This window comes from Penaeus vannamei, chromosome 12 (genome assembly GCF_042767895.1).
Source record: "Penaeus vannamei isolate JL-2024 chromosome 12, ASM4276789v1, whole genome shotgun sequence".
NCBI classification, from domain to species: domain Eukaryota; kingdom Metazoa; phylum Arthropoda; class Malacostraca; order Decapoda; family Penaeidae; genus Penaeus; species Penaeus vannamei.
The window spans coordinates 40695308-40705640 of NC_091560.1; the positions used below are offsets into that span (position 1 = coordinate 40695308).

Sequence of the window (10333 nt, forward strand, 5' to 3'; positions counted from 1 at the left end):
TGCCTTGACAAAAAAAAAAAAAAAAAAAAAAAACGAAAACTACAAACTGACCTTTGATGTTCTGATTCTGAGTAATTACATTTTTTGGCACGTCGATGAAAAGACATCAATTGAATTGGCACACTCCATCGAATGGCACTCTTCCCGATAAGTGCCATCGGACCTCGCTCAAAGGGAAGCCAATGTGATATACATGAGGAGAGAGAGGGCAGGGAGGAGAGAGGAAAGGGAGGAGAGAGGAAAGGGGGAGAGAGGGCAGGAGGAGAGAGGGCAGGGAGGAGAGAGGGGAGGGAGGAGAGAGGGCAGGGAGGAGAGGGGGCACGGAGGAGAGAGAGGAAAGGGGGAGAGAGGGCAGGGGGGGGAGAGGGCAGGGAGGAGAGAGTGCAGGGGGTGGGGGAGAGACGGCAGGGAGGAGAGAGGGGACAGGGAGGAGAAAAGGGGCAGGGAGGAGAGAGGGCAGGGAGGAGAGAGGAAAGGGGGAGAGAGGGGGCAGAGGGGGGAGGGCAGGGAGGAGAGAGGGCAGGGAGGAGAGAGGAAAGGGAGGAGAGAGGGCAGTGAGGAGAGGTGAGGGAGGAGAGAGGAAAGGGGGAGAGAGGGAAGGGAGGAGAGAGGAAAGGGGGAGAGAGTGGGCAGGGAGGAGAGAGGGCAGGGGGGGGGGGAGAGGGCAGGGAGGGGAGAGGGCAGGGAGGAGAGAGAGGGCAGGGAGGAGAGAGGGCAGGGAGGAGAGAGAGGGCAGGGAGGAGAGAGGGGCGGGGAAAACTGCCCCTCCCTTCCTCTTTTCGTCTCTCATTCTGAATCTCCCATCGCCAGCCTCTCTCTCTCTCTGTCCTTCCCCCCCCCCCTCCTCCCTCCCCTCTTTCTCTCTCTTCTTCCCTCCTCCCCCTTTCTCCTTTCCTCCTTTCCTATCTCTCTCTCTCTCCTTCCCTCCTTTCCCCCTCTCTTTCTCTCTCTCCCTCTCCCTCCCTCCCTCCCTCCCCCTCCCTCCATCTCTCTCTCCTTCCCCCTCCCTCTCTCTCTCCCTCTCTCTCCCCCCTCCTCCTCTCTCTCTCTCCCTACCACACGTAATCCCATTAGTCGACACAGCCTGACCCAAGATGAACTCCCTTGGGTAACCTGTTGGACACATATGTCGACCACATAACATGCAGCACCAACCGAGGTCATTCCTCTCAACTCAGGTCATTGCACTGGTGGTTTAGAATGACTTTGTTTTGGATTCTGTGACCTCGCTTTTGAGTCCGGGGCGCTGGGTGTGTGGGGATGGGTCTGCGGATTCTCTGACCTCAGGTTTTGGGTCTGTGGCGTTGATGCTGTCGACTCTGTGACCTTGTATTTGGGTCTGTGGCGTTGGTGCTGTCGACTCTGTGACCTCGCTTTTGAGTCTTTTTGGCTGGTTCTCCTGTGGACTCTGTGTCCTCGCTTCTGAGTCTGTTTGGCTGGTTCTCCTGTGGACTCTGTGACCTCGCTTCTGAGTCTGTTTGTCTGGTTCTCCTGTGGACTCTGTGACCTCGCTTCTGAGTCTGTTTGTCTGGTTCTCCCGTGGACTCTGTGACCTCGCTTTTGAGTCTGTTTGGCTGGTTCTCCTGTGGACTCTGTGACCTCGCTTTTGAGTCTGTTTGTCTGGTTCTCCTGTGGACTCTGTGACCTCGCTTCTGAGTCTGTTTGTCTGGTTCTCCTGTGGACTCTGTGACCTCGCTTTTGAGTCTGTTTGTCTGGTTCTCCTGTGGACTCTGTGACCTCGCTTCTGAATCTGTTTGGCTGGTTCTCCTGTGGACTCTGTGACCTCGCTTCTGAGTCTGTTTGTCTGGTTCTCCTGTGGACTCTGTGACCTCGCTTCTGAGTCTGTTTGGCTGGTTCTCCTGTGGACTCTGTGACCTCGCTTCTGAGTCTGTTTGGCTGGTTCTCCTGTGGACTCTGTGACCTCGCTTCTGAGTCCGTGGCAATGGTTCTTCTGTGGACTCTGTGACCATGTATTTGAGTCTGTTTGGCTGATTCTTCTGTGGACTCTGTGACCTCGCTTTTGAGTCTGTTTGTCTGGTTCTCCTGTGGACTCTGTGACCTCGCTTCTGAGTCTGTTTGTCTGGTTCTCCTGTGGACTCTGTGACCTCGCCTTTGAGTCTGTTGGGCTGGTTCTCCTGTGGACTTTGTGACCTTGTATTTGAGTTTGTTTGGCTGGTTCTCCTGTGGACTCTGTGACTTCGCTTTTGAGTCTGTTTGTCTGGTTCTCCTGTGGACTCTGTGACCTCGCTTTTGAGTCTGTTTGTCTGGTTCTCCTGTGGACTCTGTGACCTCGCCTTTGAGTCTGTTGGGCTGGTTCTCCTGTGGACTTTGTGACCTTGTATTTGAGTTTGTTTGGCTGGTTCTCCTGTGGACTCTGTGACCTTGTATTTGAGTTTGTTTGGCTGGTTCTCCTGTGGACTCTGTGACCTCGCTTCTGAATCCGTTTGTCTGGTTCTCCTGTGGACTCTGTGACCTCGCTTTTGAGTCTGTTTGGCTGGTTCTTCTGTGGACTCTGTGACCTCGCTTCTGAATCTGTTTGTCTGGTTCTCCTGTGGACTCTGTGACCTCGCCTTTGAGTCTGTTGGGCTGGTTCTCCTGTGGACTTTGTGACCTTGTATTTGAGTTTGTTTGGCTGGTTCTCCTGTGGACTCTGTGACCTTGTATTTGAGTTTGTTTGGCTGGTTCTCCTGTGGACTCTGTGACCTCGCTTCTGAATCCGTTTGTCTGGTTCTCCTGTGGACTCTGTGACCTCGCTTTTGAGTCTGTTTGGCTGGTTCTCCTGTGGACTCTGTGACCTCGCTTCTGAATCTGTTTGTCTGGTTCTCCTGTGGACTCTGTGACCTCGCTTTTGAGTCTGTTGGGCTGGTTCTCCTGTGGACTTTGTGACCTTGTATTTGAGTTTGTTTGGCTGGTTCTCCTGTGGACTCTGTGACTTCGCTTTTGAGTCTGTTTGTCTGGTTCTCCTGTGGACTCTGTGACCTCGCCTTTGAGTCTGTTGGGCTGGTTCTCCTGTGGACTTTGTGACCTTGTATTTGAGTTTGTTTGGCTGGTTCTCCTGTGGACTCTGTGACTTCGCTTTTGAGTCTGTTTGTCTGGTTCTCCTGTGGACTCTGTGACCTCGCTTTTGAGTCTGTTTGTCTGGTTCTCCTGTGGACTCTGTGACCTCGCCTTTGAGTCTGTTGGGCTGGTTCTCCTGTGGACTTTGTGACCTTGTATTTGAGTTTGTTTGGCTGGTTCTCCTGTGGACTCTGTGACCTTGTATTTGAGTTTGTTTGGCTGGTTCTCCTGTGGACTCTGTGACCTCGCTTCTGAATCCGTTTGTCTGGTTCTCCTGTGGACTCTGTGACCTCGCTTTTGAGTCTGTTTGGCTGGTTCTCCTGTGGACTCTGTGACTCGCTTTTGAGTCTGTTTGTCTGGTTCTCCTGTGGACTCTGTGACCTCGCTTTTGAGTCTGTTTGGCTGGTTCTCCTGTGGACTCTGTGACCTCGCTTTTGAGTCTGTTTGTCTGGTTCTCCTGTGGACTCTGTGACCTCGCTTTTGAGTCTGTTTGGCTGGTTCTCCTGTGGACTCTGTGACCTCGCTTTTGAGTCTGTTTGTCTGGTTCTCCTGTGGACTCTGTGACCTCGCTTTTGAGTCTGTTTGGCTGGTTCTTCTGTGGACTCTGTGACCTCGCTTTTGAGTCTGTTTGGCTGGTTCTCCCGTGGACTCTGTGACCTCGCTTCTGAGTCTGTTTGTCTGGTTCTCCCGTGGACTCTGTGACCTCGCTTTTGAGTCTGTTTGGCTGGTTCTCCTGTGGACTCTGTGACCTCGCTTTTGAGTCTGTTTGTCTGGTTCTCCTGTGGACTCTGTGACCTCGCTTTTGAGTCTGTTTGTCTGGTTCTCCTGTGGACTCTGTGACCTCGCTTCTGAGTCTGTTTGTCTGGTTCTCCTGTGGACTCTGTGACCTCGCTTTTGAGTCTGTTTGTCTGGTTCTCCTGTGGACTCTGTGACCTCGCTTCTGAGTCTGTTTGGCTGGTTCTCCTGTGGACTCTGTGACCTCGCTTCTGAGTCTGTTTGTCTGGTTCTCCTGTGGACTCTGTGACCTCGCTTTTGAGTCTGTTTGTCTGGTTCTCCTGTGGACTCTGTGACCTCGCTTTTGAGTCTGTTTGTCTGGTTCTCCCGTGGACTCTGTGACCTCGCTTCTGAGTCTGTTTGTCTGGTTCTCCTGTGGACTCTGTGACCTCGCTTTTGAGTCTGTTTGTCTGGTTCTCCTGTGGACTCTGTGACCTCGCTTCTGAGTCTGTTTGTCTGGTTCTCCTGTGGACTCTGTGACCTCGCTTCTGAGTCTGTTTGTCTGGTTCTCCTGTGGACTCTGTGACCTCGCTTTTGAGTCTGTTTGTCTGGTTCTCCTGTGGACTCTGTGACCTCGCTTTTGAGTCTGTTTGTCTGGTTCTCCCGTGGACTCTGTGACCTCGCTTCTGAGTCTGTTTGTCTGGTTCTCCTGTGGACTCTGTGACCTCGCTTTTGAGTCCGTGGCAATGGTTCTTCTGTGGACTCTGTGACCTTGTATTTGAGTCTGTTTGGCTGGTTCTCCTGTGGACTCTGTGACCTCGCTTTTGAGTCTGTTTGTCTGGTTCTCCTGTGGACTCTGTGACCTCGCTTCTGAATCTGTTTGGCTGGTTCTCCTGTGGACTCTGTGACCTCGCTTTTGAGTCTGTTTGGCTGGTTCTCCTGTGGACTCTGTGACCTCGCTTTTGAGTCTGTTTGGCTGGTTCTCCCGTGGAATCTGTGACCTCGCTTCTGAATCTGTTTGTCTGGTTCTCCTGTGGACTCTGTGACCTCGCTTCTGAGTCTGTTTGTCTGGTTCTCCTGTGGACTCTGTGACCTCGCTTCTGAATCTGTTTGGCTGGTTCTCCTGTGGACTCTGTGACCTCGCTTTTGAGTCTGTTTGGCTGGTTCTCCTATGGACTCTGTGACCTCGCTTCTGAGTCTGTTTGTCTGGTTCTCCTGTGGACTCTGTGACCTCGCTTTTGAGTCCGTGGCAATGGTTCTTCTGTGGACTCTGTGACCTTGTATTTGAGTCTGTTTGGCTGGTTCTCCTGTGGACTCTGTGACCTCGCTTCTGAATCTGTTTGGCTGGTTCTCCTGTGGACTCTGTGACCTCGCTTTTGAGTCTGTTTGGCTGGTTCTCCTGTGGACTCTGTGACCTCGCTTCTGAGTCTGTTTGTCTGGTTCTCCTGTGGACTCTGTGACCTCGCTTCTGAGTCTGTTTGTCTGGTTCTCCCGTGGAATCTGTGACCTCGCTTTTGAGTCTGTTTGGCTGGTTCTCCCGTGGACTCTGTGACCTCGCTTTTGAGTCTGTTTGGCTGGTTCTCCTGTGGACTCTGTGACCTCGCTTCTGAGTCTGTTTGGCTGGTTCTCCTGTGGACTCTGTGACCTCGCTTCTGAGTCTGTTTGTCTGGTTCTCCTGTGGACTCTGTGACCTCGCTTTTGAGTCCGTGGCAATGGTTCTTCTGTGGACTCTGTGACCTTGTATTTGAGTCTGTTTGGCTGGTTCTCCTGTGGACTCTGTGACCTCGCTTTTGAGTCTGTTTGTCTGGTTCTCCCGTGGAATCTGTGACCTCGCTTCTGAGTCTGTTTGGCTGGTTCTCCTGTGGACTCTGTGACCTCGCTTCTGAGTCCGTGGCAATGGTTCTTCTGTGGACTCTGTGACCTCGCTTTTGAGTCTGTTTGGCTGGTTCTCCTGTGGACTCTGTGACCTCGCTTTTGAGTCTGTTTGTCTGGTTCTCCTGTGGACTCTGTGACCTCGCTTCTGAGTCTGTTTGGCTGGTTCTCCTGTGGACTCTGTGACCTCGCTTTTGAGTCTGTTTGTCTGGTTCTCCTGTGGACTCTGTGACCTCGCTTTTGAGTCTGTTTGGCTGGTTCTCCTGTGGACTCTGTGACCTCGCTTTTGAGTCTGTTTGTCTGGTTCTCCTGTGGACTCTGTGACCTCGCTTCTGAGTCTGTTTGGCTGGTTCTCCTGTGGACTCTGTGACCTCGCTTTTGAGTCTGTTTGTCTGGTTCTCCTGTGGACTCTGTGACCTCGCTTTTGAGTCTGTTTGTCTGGTTCTCCTGTGAACTCTGTGACCTCGCCTTTGAGTCTGTTGGGCTGATTCTTCTGTGGACTCTGTGACCTTGTATTTGAGTCTGTTTGTCTGGTTCTCCTGTGGACTCTGTGACCTCGCTTCTGAGTCTGTTTGTCTGGTTCTCCTGTGGACTCTGTGACCTCGCTTTTGAGTCTGTTTGTCTGGTTCTCCTGTGGACTCTGTGACCTCGCTTCTGAGTCTGTTTGGCTGGTTCTCCTGTGGACTCTGTGACCTCGCTTTTGAGTCTGTTTGGCTGGTTCTCCTGTGGACTCTGTGACCTCGCCTTTGAGTCTGTTTGGCTGGTTCTTCTGTGGACTCTGTGACCTCGCTTTTGAGTCTGTTTGGCTGGTTCTCCCGTGGACTCTGTGACCTCGCTTTTGAGTTTGTTTGGCTGGTTCTCCTGTGGACTCTGTGACCTCGCTTTTGAGTCTGTTTGTCTGGTTCTCCTGTGGACTCTGTGACCTCGCTTTTGAGTCTGTTTGGCTGGTTCTTCTGTGGACTCTGTGACCTCGCTTTTGAGTCTGTTTGGCTGGTTCTCCCGTGGACTCTGTGACCTCGCTTCTGAGTCTGTTTGTCTGGTTCTCCCGTGGACTCTGTGACCTCGCTTTTGAGTCTGTTTGGCTGGTTCTCCTGTGGACTCTGTGACCTCGCTTTTGAGTCTGTTTGGCTGGTTCTCCTGTGGACTCTGTGACCTCGCTTTTGAGTCTGTTTGTCTGGTTCTCCTGTGGACTCTGTGACCTCGCTTCTGAGTCTGTTTGTCTGGTTCTCCTGTGGACTCTGTGACCTCGCTTTTGAGTCTGTTTGTCTGGTTCTCCTGTGGACTCTGTGACCTCGCTTCTGAGTCTGTTTGTCTGGTTCTCCTGTGGACTCTGTGACCTCGCTTCTGAGTCTGTTTGTCTGGTTCTCCTGTGGACTCTGTGACCTCGCTTTTGAGTCTGTTTGTCTGGTTCTCCTGTGGACTCTGTGACCTCGCTTTTGAGTCTGTTTGTCTGGTTCTCCCGTGGACTCTGTGACCTCGCTTCTGAGTCTGTTTGTCTGGTTCTCCTGTGGACTCTGTGACCTCGCTTTTGAGTCTGTTTGTCTGGTTCTCCTGTGGACTCTGTGACCTCGCTTCTGAGTCTGTTTGTCTGGTTCTCCTGTGGACTCTGTGACCTCGCTTCTGAGTCTGTTTGTCTGGTTCTCCTGTGGACTCTGTGACCTCGCTTTTGAGTCTGTTTGTCTGGTTCTCCTGTGGACTCTGTGACCTCGCTTTTGAGTCTGTTTGTCTGGTTCTCCCGTGGACTCTGTGACCTCGCTTCTGAGTCTGTTTGTCTGGTTCTCCTGTGGACTCTGTGACCTCGCTTTTGAGTCCGTGGCAATGGTTCTTCTGTGGACTCTGTGACCTTGTATTTGAGTCTGTTTGGCTGGTTCTCCTGTGGACTCTGTGACCTCGCTTTTGAGTCTGTTTGTCTGGTTCTCCTGTGGACTCTGTGACCTCGCTTCTGAATCTGTTTGGCTGGTTCTCCTGTGGACTCTGTGACCTCGCTTCTGAGTCTGTTTGGCTGGTTCTCCTGTGGACTCTGTGACCTCGCTTTTGAGTCTGTTTGGCTGGTTCTCCCGTGGAATCTGTGACCTCGCTTCTGAATCTGTTTGTCTGGTTCTCCTGTGGACTCTGTGACCTCGCTTCTGAGTCTGTTTGTCTGGTTCTCCTGTGGACTCTGTGACCTCGCTTCTGAATCTGTTTGGCTGGTTCTCCTGTGGACTCTGTGACCTCGCTTTTGAGTCTGTTTGGCTGGTTCTCCTATGGACTCTGTGACCTCGCTTCTGAGTCTGTTTGTCTGGTTCTCCTGTGGACTCTGTGACCTCGCTTTTGAGTCCGTGGCAATGGTTCTTCTGTGGACTCTGTGACCTTGTATTTGAGTCTGTTTGGCTGGTTCTCCTGTGGACTCTGTGACCTCGCTTCTGAATCTGTTTGGCTGGTTCTCCTGTGGACTCTGTGACCTCGCTTTTGAGTCTGTTTGGCTGGTTCTCCTGTGGACTCTGTGACCTCGCTTCTGAGTCTGTTTGGCTGGTTCTCCTGTGGACTCTGTGACCTCGCTTCTGAGTCTGTTTGTCTGGTTCTCCCGTGGAATCTGTGACCTCGCTTTTGAGTCTGTTTGGCTGGTTCTCCCGTGGACTCTGTGACCTCGCTTTTGAGTCTGTTTGGCTGGTTCTCCTGTGGACTCTGTGACCTCGCTTCTGAGTCTGTTTGGCTGGTTCTCCTGTGGACTCTGTGACCTCGCTTCTGAGTCTGTTTGTCTGGTTCTCCTGTGGACTCTGTGACCTCGCTTTTGAGTCCGTGGCAATGGTTCTTCTGTGGACTCTGTGACCTTGTATTTGAGTCTGTTTGGCTGGTTCTCCTGTGGACTCTGTGACCTCGCTTTTGAGTCTGTTTGTCTGGTTCTCCCGTGGAATCTGTGACCTCGCTTCTGAGTCTGTTTGGCTTGTTCTCCTGTGGACTCTGTGACCTCGCTTCTGAGTCCGTGGCAATGGTTCTTCTGTGGACTCTGTGACCTCGCTTTTGAGTCTGTTTGGCTGGTTCTCCTGTGGACTCTGTGACCTCGCTTTTGAGTCTGTTTGTCTGGTTCTCCTGTGGACTCTGTGACCTCGCTTCTGAGTCTGTTTGGCTGGTTCTCCTGTGGACTCTGTGACCTCGCTTTTGAGTCTGTTTGGCTGGTTCTCCTGTGGACTCTGTGACCTCGCTTTTGAGTCTGTTTGTCTGGTTCTCCTGTGGACTCTGTGACCTCGCTTCTGAGTCTGTTTGGCTGGTTCTCCTGTGGACTCTGTGACCTCGCTTTTGAGTCTGTTTGTCTGGTTCTCCTGTGGACTCTGTGACCTCGCTTTTGAGTCTGTTTGTCTGGTTCTCCTGTGAACTCTGTGACCTCGCCTTTGAGTCTGTTGGGCTGGTTCTTCTGTGGACTCTGTGACCTTGTATTTGAGTCTGTTTGTCTGGTTCTCCTGTGGACTCTGTGACCTCGCTTCTGAGTCTGTTTGGCTGGTTCTCCTGTGGACTCTGTGACCTCGCTTTTGAGTCTGTTTGTCTGGTTCTCCTGTGGACTCTGTGACCTCGCTTTTGAGTCTGTTTGTCTGGTTCTCCTGTGGACTCTGTGACCTCGCTTTTGAGTCTGTTTGGCTGGTTCTCCTGTGGACTCTGTGACATCGCTTCTGAGTCTGTTTGGCTGGTTCTCCTGTGGACTCTGTGACCTCGCTTTTGAGTCTGTTTGGCTGGTTCTCCTGTGGACTCTGTGACCTCGCTTTTGAGTCTGTTTGGCTGGTTCTCCTGTGGACTCTGTGACCTCGCTTTTGAGTCTGTTTGGCTGGTTCTCCTGTGGACTCTGTGACCTTGTATTTGAGTCTGTTTGGCTGGTTCTCCTGTGGACTCTGTGACCTCGCTTTTGAGTCTGTTTGGCTGGTTCTTCTGTGGACTCTGTGACCTCGCTTTTGAGTCTGTTTGTCTGGTTCTCCTGTGGACTCTGTGACCTCGCTTTTGAGTCTGTTTGTCTGGTTCTCCTGTGGACTCTGTGACCTCGCTTTTGAGTCTGTTTGTCTGGTTCTCCTGTGGACTCTGTGACCTCGCTTTTGAGTCTGTTTGGCTGGTTCTCCTGTGGACTCTGTGACCTCGCTTCTGAGTCTGTTTGGCTGGTTCTCCTGTGGACTCTGTGACCTTGTATTTGAGTTTGTTTGGCTGGTTCTGCTGTGGACTCTGTGACCTCGCTTTTGAGTCTGTTTGGCTGGTTCTCCTGTGGACTCTGTGACCTCGCTTTTGAGTCTGTTTGTCTGGTTCTCCTGTGGACTCTGTGACCTCGCTTTTGAGTCTGTTTGTCTGGTTCTCCTGTGGACTCTGTGACCTCGCTTTTGAGTCCGTGGCGCTGGTTCTGAATATGAAAAAGGAAACAAAAGAAAAGAAATAAAAAAAAGAAAAATCCAAAAGGGAACAAAAGAAAAAAGAGTATAAGAAAACAAAAAGAAAAGAACAAATAGAATTTTAAACAGAATTTAAATTTAAAAATAGAAATTAAAAAGACAAAGAAAAGAAAAAGACAAAAGGGAACAAAAGAAAAAAGGGTATAAGAAAACAAAAAGACAAAAGAACAAAAAAAAAAAAAAAAATGTATCCCCTCTGCAATTCTGGACTAAAAGATATTAAATCTCTTTTAATTCCTGTGAGCCTGATGGACACTCTGCCATTCGACGTAGACTCCGCGACCTAG

The 10333-nt window shown here is 51.3% G+C and overlaps 1 protein-coding gene across 1 annotated transcript in view; it reads right to left on the bottom strand.

The window, feature by feature from the left end:
- Nucleotides 1-1195: 1195 nt before the first annotated feature.
- Nucleotides 1196-10333, bottom strand: part of LOC113815324 (serine/arginine repetitive matrix protein 1-like) — a 15921-nt gene continuing 6783 nt past the window's right edge. Inside the window, exons 4-15 of the mRNA XM_070127733.1 lie at nucleotides 10303-10333; nucleotides 9741-9871; nucleotides 8361-8675; nucleotides 7901-8045; nucleotides 7630-7775; nucleotides 5417-5731; nucleotides 4957-5101; nucleotides 2842-3255; nucleotides 2520-2657; nucleotides 2060-2381; nucleotides 1876-1960; nucleotides 1196-1428 (exon numbers count right to left, since the gene is read on the bottom strand). The exon at nucleotides 10303-10333 is cut by the window's right edge and continues 366 nt beyond it. Coding sequence (XP_069983834.1) covers nucleotides 1196-1428; nucleotides 1876-1960; nucleotides 2060-2381; nucleotides 2520-2657; nucleotides 2842-3255; nucleotides 4957-5101; nucleotides 5417-5731; nucleotides 7630-7775; nucleotides 7901-8045; nucleotides 8361-8675; nucleotides 9741-9871; nucleotides 10303-10333 — 2420 coding nt within the window. The remainder of the gene's footprint in view (nucleotides 1429-1875; nucleotides 1961-2059; nucleotides 2382-2519; nucleotides 2658-2841; nucleotides 3256-4956; nucleotides 5102-5416; nucleotides 5732-7629; nucleotides 7776-7900; nucleotides 8046-8360; nucleotides 8676-9740; nucleotides 9872-10302) is intronic.